The following is a 16,863-nucleotide window of genomic DNA, read 5'->3' on the forward strand; positions in this document are numbered from 1 at the left end:
TTAGTTGCAGATGATAAACTTCAAAAAAAGTTTTCACAAACGTGATTATACATCGTACCTGATTTTTTGATTGAAGTTACCGTAAAGTAATTATTAACCAAACTAAAAGATTTTTATTTACTTTGACTTTGTTTTTTAGACTCTTTATTTATTTTTTATGAACTTGCAAAAGGAATGTTTTGTGGAGGTATGGTAAAGATGACACAGGAGATCTAGGGCCGCCACATTTTCACTATAATCCCTTACGGTTGGCAAAAGTAGTGCAGTATACCTGCTCAAATTACACTTTGCTCATGTTGTTTGTGAACATAAATAAATAATATTCAGCCTGAGAATATTTTAGCTAATGTCTATAATCTGTTTATTCTACAATGTTGTAATATGATTAATTTTTAAAAATCATTTTATGTTAAAACAAAACAAAACAAACAAAACACACAAATCATTTAAAATAATTCAAATATTTTGGTCAGGTACAAACTATGATTAAATCTCATAGTGCCTTTTTTCGTTCGATGTGACCTTACAAATTTGGGAACACACAATAACACTCCAAAAATTGATTGTACCTGTTAAAATGAGACTTCCACTGTGGATTAATTCCCAACAATTTACGAATGACAATAAAATCAAAGCCTCCGTTACACTTACTACACTAATGTTGCTGTAAGAAGAAGAAAAACACACACACACACACACACACACACACACACACACACACACACACACACACACACACACACACACAAATCAAAAACATAAAAATAAACAAAAAAGTTTTAGGAGAAGGAGAGTGCAGGAAACATGAAAACCATAACATATACTTTAACAAGTAATACTTCTTAATGGCTACATTATAAACTAACTGTAACTAAAAATAAACCTTTTATGTGATACTATAAACGTTCCACTACAGAGCGTTGTTAAATACTGTTATTAATGAAGGTGAGAATAAATTATACAACAAACGTAAAATGAGCACCACAAAAAGACATTCTGACATAGGCTGAGCTTTAAGGAACAACAAAAAACGTAAATAAATGCACGTAAATATTAATAAACAAAAATAATTTTACTTTATTAATACATATTAATAAAGTACATCTATATGTAAAAGAAAGTGGTTAAAATGATACTTTTGTCCTTAAAACATTTCTATTTAAAAAACAAAAGCTTCCCTAACAACAGCGATATTTCGATAAGGTTAATCTTCGTAGGTCTTGTTGTTCGCGCGAGATTTTACGAGAGGATAAGTTGAGGGAACATGGCGACGTCTAATTTGCTAAAGGTAGGATCCACTTCGATTCAATTATTTGTACTCAGCGTCCGTGGAATTGCTTGTCATGTGTGCAGTGTGCTGTGGGCGTTTAGCTCCGGTGTTAACGAACAGCACGCTGCACCCGTTTACGGCCGTCCCGTCGGTGTTTACTTCAGCGTGGAGCAGTTAAGTTGCATCTGGCTAACATTAGCCACTTATCAGTGATTTAGCTGGCTACACAGAAAAGCTACAACACTGCTAAATGTGAAGGGAAACGGCAGATACGGGGGAGCTGCAGAGTCACAGGGATGTATTCTCTAATGAACCTGCGTTAAAATACAACCACAGTCTGTGTGTGTGTGCGCGCTGGGTGCAGGTCTCATATCCTCTACCTGTCAGTGGCTCAGGAATCTGCAGCCAAGCTAAAGGCTGCCTGGAGCTGCTGTTTGCTCTGGTGGCTCCTGTAATCTTCAGCTGCTGTTTCGCTAACAAAGCTTCGCTTGTCAGACACCTATGGATGTGAGCAGACACAGGCTAGAGCTGAAGGCTAGGTATAGTTAAGTGACAGCAGCAGTCTATGCAACAACTGTCTATTCAGTAGGGAAATAACTCAGTGATTCTCAACAGTTACTGTCAGATGAACATTCTTTGACCAAAACAGAATCTGTGTGGATCTTTATTATGAAGGCCTTCACACGCAAGGTTAATGATAGGTGTAAATAATTAAATCTGCTACATGTGACCACTCTGCAGTGAGCTGTTTATGATTATCTGGTCCTTTAGCTTTTTACTTCTTTACCATAGTGCCATGTTTTCTTGCATTTATGAAATGATCTAGTAAAAAGTAAGAAAATTCGTTGTTTTCCTCTTATTTTATTGCCAACAAAAGGTCATCCAAATACAAAATGTGAAAGGTAAAAGGAGAAATGGGACACCAGAGGGTGAAAAAAGCTATGCAGACTATTTTGAGATCAACCTGTGTTTGTGCATATTAATCAAATTAAAAGCAAGAAATAGGCCACATACAGTTGTGTGATAAAGTATTTGTCAAACATGGTGATGTCAGCCTGATGGTCTGGGGCTGCTTTGCTGCTTCAGGAAGTTGTACAGGTAGAACCATGAATCCTGCTCTCTACCAGAAAATCCTAAAAGAGAATCACCAGCCATCAGTTTTTGCCCTAAAACTCGAGCTCACTTGGGTTATGCAGCAGGACAATGATCCAAAACATACCAGCAAGTCCACCTCTGAATGGCTCAAAAAAAGAAATAAAATGAAGGTTTTGCAGTGGTCTAAGCAAAGTCCAGACCTAAATGAAATTGAGATGCTTTGAACTCACTTTAAACAGGCCGTTCAAGCTCGAAAACCCCCCAATGCGGCCTAATTAAAACAATTGTTCAAAGAAGTGTGGGAGGAATTCCTCCACAGTAATGTGAAAGACTCATTGCCAGGTATCACAAATGCTTGATTACAGTTTTTGCTGCCAAGCATGGAACAACCAGTTATTAGCTTTAAGAGGCAGTTACTGTTTCATATAGGGCCAGGTAGGTTTTGATCTTATATCAAATATCTTTCTCTAATATTAAAATGTGTTTGATAATTTGAAACATTGAAGTGTGACAAATATGCAAAAAAGTAAGAAACTGGAATAGCCTGTATGTACCTACGGTGGTTGGTCCAGCTGTAGGGAAGGCCAAAACTCTTTTGATGATTGCCAGAGAAACCGTGATATACTGGTGATTGATGTCTGCTAATGTCAGAGGCAGATATTTATTTCTTGTCACATCAGTTATTTTTCTTGGTTTCCTTGGCACAAGAGGTTAAAAAAAAAAACAGTAAAACACTAGCATAGTTGATCAGCCGCATTATTTTAAATATTAGGGTTGTTATGATCCCAGGATTTGTGACCAACTACACTAAAATCATAAAGGTATTTAAACTAGTTTGATGCAGAGAACCCGCACAAGGTAATCAACAAGTAATAAAATGTTATATAGCCATAAATTAAACTGTGCAACTAGATGGTAGTTTTGGTAGTCTAACCTTAGTCTATTTCATTTGCACTATTATCAAGTCATTGTGCAATAATTACCACTCTAAAAACTTGTCTTTTTTTATGTATTTTTTTTTGAATGATATATAACAAAAAAGAAACAAAAAAGCTAACACACTGCAGACTGAATCAATATCAGCACTGGCATTAATAATATCAGACATATCAAAAGTCCATCAGCACCGCAGCGTGTCTTGAATGAGTCACTATATGACCCATCAAAATGAAAAACAGCTGAGATTAAATTAAAATCCAAATGCTTTTATTTTGACTTTTTGTACAAATCTTAACACTGTGAATTGAACAAGCATCCAGTCCTTTAAGCTTCCTGGGGTTTCCACTGCAAAACAAGTTCAACACATCTGAGATATCTTTCCTTATCTGGCTTCACTTCACCTAACATCATCAATCAGGCTGAGTGGTCACACAAATCTGCTTCACAACTCGATAAGTACAGAGTTTATCACTCTAGTTATGAGGTGAAGTTGGCAGCATCTGACCAATCAGAAGAGAGGGGAAGAGCACTGAATGAAAGTCAGTAAAACTGAAAAGCAATATAAGAATAAAGCCGATTTAAGTCAGAGTGTGTAAGTTAACAGACTTCACAGTTTTGTTGTTAAGAAACAGGGAGGATCTGATATGCAGATTTAGCCTACTTGCAGATTTTATATGTGGTACAGAAGTACAAGGTTCAGACTTCCTGTTGTTGGATCATCTATATTAAGGCTTTTTCTGCTTACCAGGGAAAGACAAAGACTCTGTCACTGAAAACGTATTGTCAGGACACTGAGGTCAGAGCAGTTTTCCAGGAATGGTGATGGTGTTTTGCAATTCCTAAATCAGGCTTTATGGTCGGCCCGTGAAGTCATGTTTTAGTCTGTGGCTGAGGAGGGGCAGCTTTGTCCATTTTGATAAGTCATCACAAGTGATTGTTCTCTGTGGGGAAGATTCTGCATTTCTGCTTCTCCTCTCACTGCCTCCCATTCCCTTTCATCTGTGTTGTCAAAAAGAAACCTCCATCTCAAAATTTTGTCATTGTACAGAGAAAAACAGAAAGCTGAGAAAGTTTCACAGAGAAAAACAGAAAGCTGAGAAAGTGAAACTTATATATACATATAAATAATCTTAAATTGCCAGGTGTTTGAAAGCAGATTAATGTTGAGTTGTAGCTCACCCTAAAGTTTTGTTTTAGTGAGTCATATAATTTGACTCTTCTCCTCTCCTGCTTGTTTCCAGAACAAAGGCTCCCTTCAGTTTGAAGATAAATGGGACCTGATGCGCCCCATAGTACTGAAGCTCCTGCGGCAAGAGTCCGTCACCAAACAACAGTGGTTTGACCTGTTCTCGTAAGTTTTCGGTGACTCTACCTCTGCGCTTTCACCTTAGGCTTTGGTTTTTAGATGTGATGATGTGACTCCTTTTTTTGCTTCTACAGAGATGTCCATGCTGTGTGCCTGTGGGACGACAAAGGTCCAGCTAAGATCCACCAGGCCCTCAAAGAGGACATATTAGATTTCATCAAACAAGCACAAGCAGTAAGCTTTTTGTCTTCCAGTTCATTTAAGTTCAGTGTTTCCTACACATACATGTTGCTTGGACAGCATATACAAGCATCTTACCCAACACTCAAGTATATTTTGTGACTTATTTTAGCGTTTTGTAAATGTTTTTGTATCTATCTGAGTAGATGAGAAAGCCTTCCTGTTTAACATCTTTGCATTTTTCTAATATTGTAGTTTTATCTTCCTTTACTGTGGCTATGTGACTAGGAAGAATGGGCAGTTTCCTAGTGATTACACTGAACTTTTCTAGACAGAGGTTGAACGAGCAAATATCCTCGATCCCAGACAATTACTTTTGATCGCAAGGTGATTGCACAGGTTGCCTAGGGGAGGCAACATGTCTTTAAACAGTCACAGTTTGACTTATATTGACTGCAGTCACTCTCACACAGATTGGGAAAGGTTTGCTGTCTAATTTGTAAATGCAGACAGATGCCTTCACATTACCATCAATCTGAGTCTGCAACAGGTCTCTTTGCAGTCGTGGACTCCACTCAGCTTGTTGTATTCTGGGTATATTCCTGTATAAAAGCAACATTATAGTTTCACAATAAATTGCCGTATTGTAGAAACTGCTTCATTATTTGTTGAGCAATTTTTGATTTGTATCTACGGGGTTCTGGCTGGACACTGAATGTAAGTAGTTGACATGAATTTCTGTGGATGCAGACAGCAACAAATTTGCACTTTTTGTCAATTTGTTACAGTTAATCACTTTATCTTCGTAGACAGATTGCATATAATTGCAAACGTAACCTCATTCAGTCACAGATGAGTAGCAGACCGACTGCATCTTATTGGTGTTTTAACTCCGTTGTGACACACCTAAGATGCTTTGAAGAAGACAACTGACAGCAAATGATCCTTTCTTCAAAGCAACCATTGCAAACCTCTCATCTCAGACCACTGTTTTGTGTGACTGTGACTCTGCGGCCACTACACCTGTCCATGGTTGTGATTGTTGACATGCTGCCACTGTTGCATCTTTCACGTCCGTCTGCTTGTAGCTAGTCTGATTGCTGTTGTTGGAATAAATGAAGCTAGATATGGAAAAAAATATATTTTATAATTTAAGCTTTCTTTGTTGTACAGCCCCTGTTTCAATGAACAAAATAGATTCATGTCATGAGTTCCTCTTTTGATCATTTTTGCAGCACACATAGACTTTCAGTTATTTGTGAGGTTGCTTCTACTTTACAGTAGCAGAAAAACCTGGTCCCACTGCCTTAGCTGACACTTTCACACAGTCCTCTGAAGATCAACTGCTCCTTTCTTCTCTCAGAAGGGACATTTGGGTTTTGAGAGTCCCCTTTATGCTTAATTGGCAGCATCATCGTCCAACATTAGCCAACTTCCCCTGACAGATGACCCGGTCAGGCCGGACGGCATTCTGCTCTCTAGTACTCAGAGCTTTAAAGTTACGCTGAAATGAGTTCCTCCATCCAGCGTTTAAAGAGTAGGTTTCCCTTTAACAGATTTTTTTTTCTCTAATATGGAGTGGCATTTGTAATAAAAATACTTAAAAGACATAAGTATTACAGAACTTTAGTAAAATCTAGCCTAGTCTCAATTTCAAACTGAGATTTATCAACTTGTTCCCCAAAGTTTTGTGTAAGTTCTCCTTTTTTTACCTGTTAGCTGACCGTTTTGGGAACTGCTCCATTAATTGTTGGATGAATGTTATGACAGAGATTTCAAATTATCTGTGTCTGTTTGAATGATAGATACAGGCTATGTTTTTTTTCTCCAGACATTTAAAAAATACTTTCTGTTCTGACATCAGTTTAAATTTCTCATCAGTGTTCGTGCTGATTCTTTAAGGTGCATCTTAATTTTAAATATCGGCTACCAATTTATTTCTGCAGGTGCAAACTGACCCTAACTTGTGTCTCTCTCCTTTTCTTAGCGGGTGCTTAGTCACCAAGATGACACGGCGTTGCTGAAGGCGTACATTGTGGAGTGGAGGAAGTTCTTCACACAGTGTGACATTCTGCCCAAACCTTTCTGCCAGCTGGAGATCACTTTGATGGGTAAGCAAGGAAGCAACAAGAAGTCCAACATGGAGGACAGCATCGTCCGCAAGGTGAGTGGGTTTGTTTGTTTCTGTCTTTTTACTGTGATCCAAAGAAACATTCGTCAGTGTGCATGTTTGTGTTTAACACTTTTTCTCTATGCTCACTGCAGCTCATGCTTGACACATGGAACGAGTCCATTTTCTCCAACATTAAAAACAGGCTACAAGACAGTGCCATGAAGCTCGTCCACGCCGAGAGGCTGGGGGAGGCCTTTGACTCACAGCTGGTCATCGGAGTGCGGGAGTCATACGGTGAGAAAAACTGAGACACACCTGTTTCAAGCCTTTGTTTGGATCCTGCAGGCGACGTCTGAAGGTTCTGTTTGTCCAGTCATAGATCAGAAAGGGTAGAAAATATGACTGCTCGTGAATGACAGCGTAGTAGCTTTTGGTTTCAGCAGCTTGGTATTGAGGCTGAGGCCTCCTGTTCTACATGACAGACATTGTTTATGAATGCACAACAACTGGAGATGGTCTGCTTCACACCTTTTGGACTACCGGAAATACTCTTTGTGTTATACATACTAAAGTCTTGAGTCACCCCTCATTTCTTCGTATTTCTTCGCTTTTGCAATCAGAACAATGATCTGAATGCACCAAACATACTAACTCTTTACGGCGATGTCCACACCTACTCGGGTATTTTTGAAAACGCAGCTTTTTCTATGCGTTTGGGCCTTTGGGCCTTTCGTCCAGACGTAAACAATGTTTTTGCTCACTGAAAACAGATTTTTTAAAACTCCTGCCGGGGTGGAGATTTTCGAAAACTCAGTTTTCAGTTTCTTTCTTTCTTTCTTTATTGAATAAACTCCGGCCAAGAGGCCAAGTGAGACAAAATCCAAAATACTGTCTTTAGTTATTAACATTTGAAATGATGAAAACACTTGAAAAGTAACACAAAATTAGCTGCCTTTCCAGAAAAACACAAAAACTTTTCAGAAGTACTTAAGGATTTCTGAGTACTAGCCCTACGTCCCGGGGCTAGCGATATCTCTGGTCGGGCGACCAAAATCTATCTCAGCCCTGCCCATCGGGCTAGCAATTTTGCGAGCCCTGAAAATGGAGCGCAGTAGAAAATGTAATTCATCACCATCTGTTAAAAAAAACACAGGACCAGGAAGAGGAAAAATATGAAAAACCACAGATATGCAAATCAACAGTCTTGCTATGTCTAGCCTTTGTACTACTTTTTTTTAACCACTTAACACTAACATTTGAGTCACTCAAGCTCAAAAAATTGTATTGTATCTCACTGTGTGATGATTTTTATTGTCCTGAGCAGTAAACCTGTGCTCCAACCCCGACGACAAGCTGCAGATCTACAGGGATAACTTTGAAAAAGCGTATATGGATTCTACTGAGAGGTTTTACAGAACACAAGCACCGGCCTACCTCCAGCAGAACGGCGTCCAAAACTACATGAAATATGTGAGTAACACTCCTGGGCCAGAAAACAGATTTCCCAGTTTCTCTGTTTATTTTAATGGAACTGCTGCTCACTGTTTACTTGCTGGTATAACTACCTTTATTTATCCCATATTTGTGAAATACCAACTATAAACATTTAAAACTTACAGGCTTTTCATCTTTATATGTTTGCTTTTAGCTTTTTCTAACATGCATAAATATTGCATATATATGTTTTATTTTCATCAGGCTGATTCGAAGCTGAGGGAAGAGGAGAAACGTGCCCTGCGTTACCTAGAGACGAGACGTGACTGCAACTCTGTACAAGCAGTTAGTATAAGCTCCATTGTTTTAGTTTGAAATTTTGTAAACATAAACATCAATTTCTGTGGTCTCTAAATGTTTATATTCTATTTAATTTTTAAGCTTTTTCTTCTTTTTCAAGTTACAGTAAAAAATATTGTGCCACTTCCAAAAAAAAAAAAAAAAAAAATATTGTGCCAGTTTTTGCCATATTTCACGATTTTCACCCAGAAATCAAAGACAAAAAGCATATTTTTAAAATATCCTTGTTTACTTTGTGTGATTAAAAGATTGCAAATAAATATTTAGAGTATGTAGCAGTTCAAGTTCCCTTGAACTGCAGTTTTTACTGTTTTTACAAACTGCTGTTTGTAGTATAGTGAATAATACAGATGTGGCCAGGCGTTCCTTTCACATATTTCCTTTTACTTTAATCTTTGGGTTATTTCACGCAAAGCCTATTTCACGTTTCCTCTTATTATTATTCCTTGATGGGCTTATTCCAAGTTTGGTCTTCTCCTCTTACTCTTGGAAAGACAGTGCTGAAGGATCGTCCCAAAAATGCTGATTTCTGATATCTGCACGTGTGTTGTCTCTGAGTGTTTTTGCCTCTGCTTATCTTTGCAGTTAATGGAGTGTTGCGTCAATGCGCTAGTAACATCGTTCAAGGAGACCATCTTAGCCGAATGTCCGGGCATGATCAAACGAAATGAGACAGAGAGTGAGTACGGCAGGACTGTTCCCACCAAAGGCTCAGCCAGCTCAGGTTTGCACTAGAAAATAGCCTGAACAAATCTCTCTGCATCTGTACAACATCCCTGTGTGATAGTATGACCAGCCTCGTTAATCTAAAACGAAGTCGGAGGTTTACACAGAAGGCGACGTGTGAGGTGGAAGGTCGTCACGATAGATCCGTCTGTCACAGCACTCGATGTTCTAACTGAGTGTCCTGTGGGATCCAAAGCTTTTACTTGGGGGAGGGGGGGGGGGGGACTGGTTAAATAGTATACACTAAATTTCATAACGTTAATAAAAACAGGTATTCAGTGGATCATAACTGATTCTCGCGCTGGTTTGAAAACACACAGACTGAGTGCAGGAAGTGCAGAAGTTGTTCAGGTTAAAGTAAAACAAAAATAAGGATTTGAAACTCGTTACTCAGACATGAATTTGTTGTTTGTTTGTTTTTTAATAATAAAAGGCTTTCAAGTCTTGTATCTGTGCCCGAGCTTTGAGACTTATTCATGAGGTTTTATATCACAATAATAATTTTATACATTAAAGGTAGTCTGTGCTCGTTGCCACAGATGCATTTAGTTTTCAATTTGATATTTTAGCTGCTGGTATCACATCTTGTTCTTTTCTTTTGCTCACATTGCTGTTCACTGTAGATGAACACATCCTGGTGCATTAAACCTACCCAGAGATTATGTAGCATTTTTCTTCCAGACATTTTGCACGATTTCAATGTAAATGTCCAATATGGAAAATCTTAAGAATACATAAAAGTTTGTATTGGAGAATTGTTTCGTGATTAAGACCTCTGTCAAGTTTCTGGGCTGCATTAACCACCCATCCGTATTATTAATGCATCTGTGTGTGTGTGTGGTTTAATTCATGAAATTGACAAAGGCCTTCCACAATAATGGATTTTAAAGTAGCTCGTCTTCTGCTCGTGTTATAATGTAGCTACAAAATGAACATTAGAGACATGTCACTAGTACAGAAATGCACATTTAGGGATTTAGTTCAGTCTTAATTTTTCAAGTTGTATTGATTCTGGTAAAGACTGGGGCATCACAGAGTTATTTCTTGCAGTATATCATCTGTTTTAGGGTCTGCCCACCTCCTTGCTGTTGACTGCTCCATAACTCTGAGTCATAGTCTTTCTAAAAAGCAAGGATGATGCCTTTGCTTTCACCACAGAGTTGCACCTGATGTTTTCTCTCATGGACAAAGTGCCCAACGGCATCGAGCCCATGCTGAAGGACCTGGAGGAGCACATCATGAGTGCTGGGCTGGCCGATATGGTAGCGTCGGCGGAGATGATCACCTCTGTGAGTGTCGCACAGACAAACATGCCACACTGGTGATGGTGGGAGGTTAGCCAGAATAGACTGCAGGTTATTACAGTTTGTATTAACATCGAGATGCGTTTCAATGACAGCAGTAAATGCTGAGATGCCGTCATTCTTATTAATCAAAACGCCAGCTTGATAATGATCCAGAGAGAGATCGTTGGGGTTGGGAAAAGAAATGGGTGTGCAGCAGATGAGTTAATCTTATGCATGAAGACTAAACATCCATCCATCAATTTTCTTCCGCTTATCCTTGTCAGGGTTGCTGGGGGGGCAGCCTATCCCAGCTACCATAGGGCGAGAGGCAGGGTACACCCTGGACAGGTTGCCAGTCTGTCGCAGCGCTAACAGAGAACATGTTAGATTTTTATTTTTTGGTTGTTTTTTTTTTATATTGCAAAACATTTTCCTCACTTTACACCTCCACACTTCTGTTTAAGCTGAAAAATTCTCGTCTCACACTCAGTCCTTTTTATGCTAATAAATTAATTTAGAAATTTAGATGTGGTACACCAAATCTACACAAATCCTTGGACTCCTTAGATACCCCATCGGAGGGTATTGTTGTCACCCTGCCAGGACGCCAAGTGGGCACCATGGACATCGAAGTTTGTGAATGCGATAACTCGAGACTGAAGCGATGTAGGAATTTAAAACTGATACCATAGGTGTATCTACTAAAAACTTCAGACGAGTTTGAACTTGACCTCAAGTCCAGAGGTAAAGTTTCTAAAAATCTTGTGGATGCAATATTCACCTGGAATTTTGAAAGAAAAAAATCTCGAAGGCTGAGGGGTACCACTGGCCTCAAAGTGTATGTCCCTTCTCTTTTAAGAAACACTATAAGGGTGTTGTCAGGGAGTAAGTTTATTGCTTTCTACATAATTTGTGCAGTGTGAAAATGAACCAGATGGGGGGGCTTTTATAAATGTTTTTAATTTTAAGAATAGTGCATTTGTACCTGTTTGTAACTGGTATTACAGGTTGTCCTTGTGGTCCTTATGGTCCCTTTTTTAACGGTTTAGATTTTTAATGCTTAAATTATAAAATTTAAGGCCTGTAGATAAAATTTCAACGTACTGTAAGTTTGTGGACCTTGAGCTTGGTTAATGTAAATCTGAACTTTTATCCTGATCTCAGTGAGTGGTTGCACCATCGGGTCTTTGTTGCAGGACTCAGAGAAATACGTGGAGCAGCTGCTCACCCTGTTTAACCGCTTCAGTCGACTGGTGAAAGAGGCCTTTCAGGATGATCCACGCTTCCTGACTGCTAGAGACAAAGTGAGTCACACTTTGTTCCATTGTAACTGTAGGGTGCCTGTCTTAGAATATCCTCAGAACTTTTTTTCAATCCTCTTTGCAGGCCTATAAAGCGGTTGTGAATGATGCCACGATATTTAAATTAGAGCTTCCCATGAAACAGAAAGGGTAAGAGAGCTGCCTGCATGAACTTCAGCTCCGAATGACAGCTTGATTACACTCGTCTCTCCTCACCTGCGTTTACAGGGTAGGGTTGAAAACTCAGCCTGAGTCCAAGTGTCCAGAGCTGCTAGCCAACTACTGTGACATGCTCCTGAGGAAGACTCCACTCAGCAAGAAGCTCACCTCTGAAGAGATCGAGGCCAAGCTCAAGGAAGTGGTAAGTTTAGTGTTCTTGTAAGTTTTTAAAATGGCGTTCCTGCATCTGACATTGATCTACTGTTAGTTATTGCTCTGGAAGTCTTGAGAGAACATGCAGGAAGAACATGAAACAGGCAAGCTCTGACTTTATTGGAACGTTAAGAAGTAAAGAGCAATAACCTCAACAAATTTGTGCCAACTCAGAAAAATATTCTTACGTGTTTGAATTCTCAAGAAACTGCAACAAACACCGAAAGTCGCTGCTGAGTCCTTTCCAACCGGTGTTTATTTAAATTTATTTATCGGTTTTCCTGCAGCTTTTAGTCCTGAAGTATGTCCAGAACAAAGATGTTTTCATGCGCTACCACAAAGCCCACCTGACCCGTCGGCTCATCCTGGACATCTCAGCCGACAGCGAGATAGAGGAGAACATGGTGGAGTGGCTCAGGGTAGGAGCTAACGGGGAACATTTACTTTCTATTTTTCCTTCTATGAAGCTCACCTTACTCTGTTTACTAAATGTTTTCATCAGTGAGACATCTGGGGCTGTCTCCTTTTCATTTATCATCACAAGTATCACCGACAGAACATCATAATGAGAAACTGCTCGCAAATTAACACAGACACAATTAGTAACACGATTAATTGATTAATCTTTACTGTGATGTCATTTGTCCAAACAGGAAGTAGGAATGCCAGCTGACTATGTCAACAAGCTAGCGAGGATGTTCCAAGACATCAAGGTGTCGGAGGACCTCAACCAGTCCTTCAAAGAAATGCATAAACATAACAAGCTTGCTTTACCAGGTAAAGTCAGGAAATGTTTTATTTAATAAAATGATGACAGAGTTTGATAGTTTGGGGAAGCAAGTACATTTTACTTTCTTGCTTTTCTCCACTGAGATGAGCAGATTGATGTCACTCATGTATAATCTAAACACAAAGACTAATGAGCAGTAGATTAGCTTAGCATAGAGGCTGGAAATGGGGGAAACGGCTAACCCCTACGACTTTGTCTTCTGGGTAGAATAAAAAAGTAACATAACATGTAAATTACTGGGAGGAGACACAACCCCAAAGGGGATTTCCCTTACAGTTCAATACACTGCAATCTACATCCTCCACGAGAACAGTGAGCACAGTGTTCAAAATAGACAGACATCAAATACTGTTTTAACATTAGATAACACAAAAGCCTAAAGACTTTCTTTATGCTAAGCTAACTAGTAGCTGGTTTCAGCCAGCAAGGTGCAGTAATGTGTACTTTTGACTGGGATGTGCTATAACTGTAAACTGTTGGTTTACATGTTGGTGCGCTCCCTTGCAGCTGACTCGGTCAACATAAAGATCCTGAATGCTGGAGCGTGGTCGAGGAGCAGCGAGAAGGTTTTTGTGTCTCTCCCTACGGAGCTGGAGGATTTGATACCTGAGGTAGAAGACTTCTATAAGAAGAACCACAGTGGCAGGAAGCTTCACTGGCATCACCTCATGTCCAACGGCATCGTGAGTCTAACGTGTCTGCACAGGAACTCACAAAAGCAACTTAACTGTGAAATTGCACCATTCCAGTTACTGTAATGGCCAAAGCAGTTTACTGGAAAACTTTCACTGGTGCAGCTTTGCATATTTCACAGATTAGAATAATCCTTTTTTATCTAATACTGAGCTCAGCAGCTTCTCCACTTCTCCACTGTCTGAAATAAGCTAATCAGCTCCTGTCCCTTCAAACCAGCATCATTCTGATTATTTGCCCAAGGTTAGAAAAGCATGTGTGTGTCTGAGGTGACCACATTAGCATATTAATTCTGTATTGAACATTTTCCAGGCAGTTCCTTCAAACTTTTTACAAAGGAGAGTTTCGACCGTGCACATGTACTCCTCCCGCGATCTATTATTTCTTTATTGTTTGAACTTAGTAATCTAAATAAAATGTACTTCTCCAGATAACGTTTAAGAACGAGGTGGGCCAGTATGACCTGGAGGTGACCACATTCCAGCTGGCGGTGCTGTTTGCCTGGAACCAGCGACCGAGGGAGCGGATCAGCTTTGAAAACCTCAAATTAGCCACTGAGCTGCCCGATGCAGAGCTGCGGCGCACTCTCTGGGTAAACAACGAGGACAAAAGTGCCTGTGAACTGTAGATGACTGTCTCTACCACGTCTTAGACAAACAAGTTTGTTCTTTTGTTTGATTAATACAAGATTTTCTGTTTCCCTCCTTAAACCTCTCTGTTCGCCCAGTCTCTGGTAGCGTTTCCCAAACTCAAGAGGCAGGTGTTGCTCTATGACCCGGCAGTGTCTTCGCCAAAAGACTTTGCAGAAGGAACGTTATTCTATGTCAACCAGGAATTTTCTCTCATGTAAGTGATCACGTTCACCCTGTTCCTCTCTTCTTCTTCTTCTTCTTCTTCTTCTTCTTCTTCTTATTCACAACTTTGCCTCTTTAGTTCTTTCTGTGAAGTTTTAATACACAGTCTGGTCTTAGTGAGGAAGAAATATAATTTTGCACACTCTGTTGTTTCCAAATGACTCATAAAATCCATTACATAACTTTTGAGTGGTTGGAAGTTTAGCTCTGTGCATGTGTTTCAGCTTTTACCACATTTATAGCATCAGATGTACTTGAGGGACACTAGAGATGCTGAGAGGTTATTGAATGAAATTATCATATTCCAAAAATAGGAACATTTCAGATTCAAAATCACTTCATTCTCTTTTTAATTTGAAAACACTTTTGTTTTTAAGAACAGGATCTTAGATGTGCTTTAAATGTGCAGCCCTATGCAAAAATCTTGAGGCTCCCTTAATTTTTTATGAAGTTTTTCTACGAACGCAAGAAATTGTTGCAGTGATAAATGAGAATGCATTATATAAATGAGAAAAAAGAGTTTTTGTCTAATAACATTTTTGTGATTTGAAACTAGTAATAATAAGTAATATAAAAATATATGCAAATGTAATACAAATAATATTATTATAAATAAAAACCTATTAAATAAATAATAGCTTAGGTAAGCAGGGTTAGACAACTAGCAGCTTCTTCCGGGCCTCTCTGCGTCACTGCTGTTAGTGCGAACAGACCAGTGATGATGGTGTTAATAGTTGGTCACACTGCAGACCAGATATCTTAGTTGAGACCACAGGTCCATACGCTGACCCGGGGCATTTATTTTTCAAATTCAACTTTACAGAAAAAATTCCAAGGTTCAGAAAAGGGGGAAGATCAACCTGATCGGTCGGCTGCAGCTCACCACGGAGCGAATGAGAGAGGAGGAGAACGAGGGCATCGTCCAGCTCAGGATACTAAGAACACAGGTACAGAGATGAGCTCGCAGCATGCAGGTGGAGAGGCTGGTGTATCTTCAATTGTTTTGAACTTCACCTACTGTGAATAAAGAGCCTCACAGTGCAGTTTCTTGACCTGCTTTGTTATTTTTCCACCCTCTTCTTTTCCTTTTCTCACGTCCAGGAGGCCATCATCCAAATAATGAAGATGAGGAAGCGCATCAACAACGCTCAGCTGCAGACGGAGCTGGTGGAAATCCTAAAGAACATGTTTTTACCACAGAAGAAGATGATCAAGGAGCAGATTGAGTGGCTGATAGACCATAAGTACATAAAGCGGGATGAGACGGATATAAACACCTTCATCTACATGGCATAGCAGAGCACATTAGGACGACTTGTTCTGACTTTGGTTTCAGTGGATCAGGCCTGATGGACACTAGAATACTTCCAGGCTCCCCGTCCTTTATTTAAAAAAACAAAAAATCCTGTGCAGGGAGGCATGAATTTTAAGACTGACTCCTATTTAAAAAAATTCAACTTCCTGCCTTAAAGTTGTACAGACATAAAAAAACAAAGACCAGTTGCAGTGGGAGTCTGCACCAAGTGATCATAAGTATTTTTAGTTACGGCGGGGTTCCTCTGCCGTCCAGATGAGGCTGTTAATCTTTAATGGTCTGCTTGTGATGCAGTGGTGCATCATCGGGGCAGCCACTATAACACTCCTGCTCAGTGCTTGCACACTTCTGAAGGCATGCTGACAGGAAACGGCCGAGGAACTCAAAATACCTGCAGTCCACTTTTAATCCATGCCAAATCCACATCATCTGAACGTTGAATAAAGCGCCGCCCGCGTCCCTCAAAGGCTGCTATAACCTGTTTATGGTGGCGGCTCTCTGCAGTTAAAGTGATCAAACACTTAATCTGGACTTTGTGTGAATAAATAAACAAAACAAGATAAGCACTTCACAGTTTGCAGGACTGAACCAGACAACAATCTAGAGCCAGCTCCAGACTCCCTCAAGCCTCTGGCCCTGGGTAAAAAGTTAGAATCCGAGTCCCTGCGACCAAATGTACCCAGGAACAGAGGTGGGAGTGACGCCAGGAAGCCTGGGAGAGGAGGCTGAGGTCAGTATTACACATGGTTAAAAACTACAATTCAAAGCTATAAGAAAGTGTACTGTGAGATGTGAATAATGAAATGATGAAATAAACAGCACCTTATTA

The 16,863-nt window shown here is 39.7% G+C and overlaps 1 protein-coding gene across 2 annotated transcripts; it reads left to right on the top strand.

The window, feature by feature from the left end:
* The first annotated feature begins 1,232 nt into the window (after nt 1-1,232).
* On the top strand, nt 1,233-16,863 carry LOC147321151 (cullin-5-like). Of its 2 annotated transcripts, none has more exons than XM_086309455.1 (19): nt 1,233-1,288; nt 4,546-4,655; nt 4,745-4,844; nt 6,778-6,954; nt 7,056-7,197; nt 8,228-8,373; nt 8,602-8,682; nt 9,283-9,421; nt 10,582-10,712; nt 11,906-12,013; nt 12,096-12,160; nt 12,239-12,371; nt 12,670-12,801; nt 13,036-13,159; nt 13,680-13,855; nt 14,296-14,457; nt 14,593-14,711; nt 15,543-15,666; nt 15,821-16,863. In XM_086309455.1, the coding sequence occupies exons 1-19, from the start codon at nt 1,265-1,267 to the stop codon at nt 16,013-16,015; spliced, it is 2,388 nt and encodes a 795-aa protein (XP_086165581.1). In that variant the 5' UTR covers nt 1,233-1,264; the 3' UTR covers nt 16,016-16,863. The 2 variants fall into 2 exon arrangements, with proteins under 2 accessions (XP_086165581.1, XP_086165582.1); XM_086309456.1 differs by having other exon boundaries at nt 9,283-9,376.

This window comes from Aulonocara sp. 'chitande type north' Nkhata Bay, linkage group LG10, assembly GCF_057382095.1.
Source record: "Aulonocara sp. 'chitande type north' Nkhata Bay isolate Kocher_YH1m ecotype deep benthic linkage group LG10, A_spYH_male_GT1.1, whole genome shotgun sequence".
Classification (NCBI taxonomy): Eukaryota; Metazoa; Chordata; class Actinopteri; order Cichliformes; family Cichlidae; genus Aulonocara; species Aulonocara sp. 'chitande type north' Nkhata Bay.

What these genes read in the sequence shown, in the direction of transcription:
- LOC147321151 (XM_086309455.1), top strand. Translation starts at nt 1,265, where the DNA reads ATGGCGACGTCTAATTTGCTAAAG. An exon ending in CTTCCCATGAAACAGAAAGG is followed by an intron (nt 12,161 to 12,238) that starts GTAAGAGAGCTG and finishes CTGCGTTTACAG; the next exon opens with GGTAGGGTTGAAAACTCAGC. An exon ending in AGGCCAAGCTCAAGGAAGTG is followed by an intron (nt 12,372 to 12,669) that starts GTAAGTTTAGTG and finishes GTTTTCCTGCAG; the next exon opens with CTTTTAGTCCTGAAGTATGT.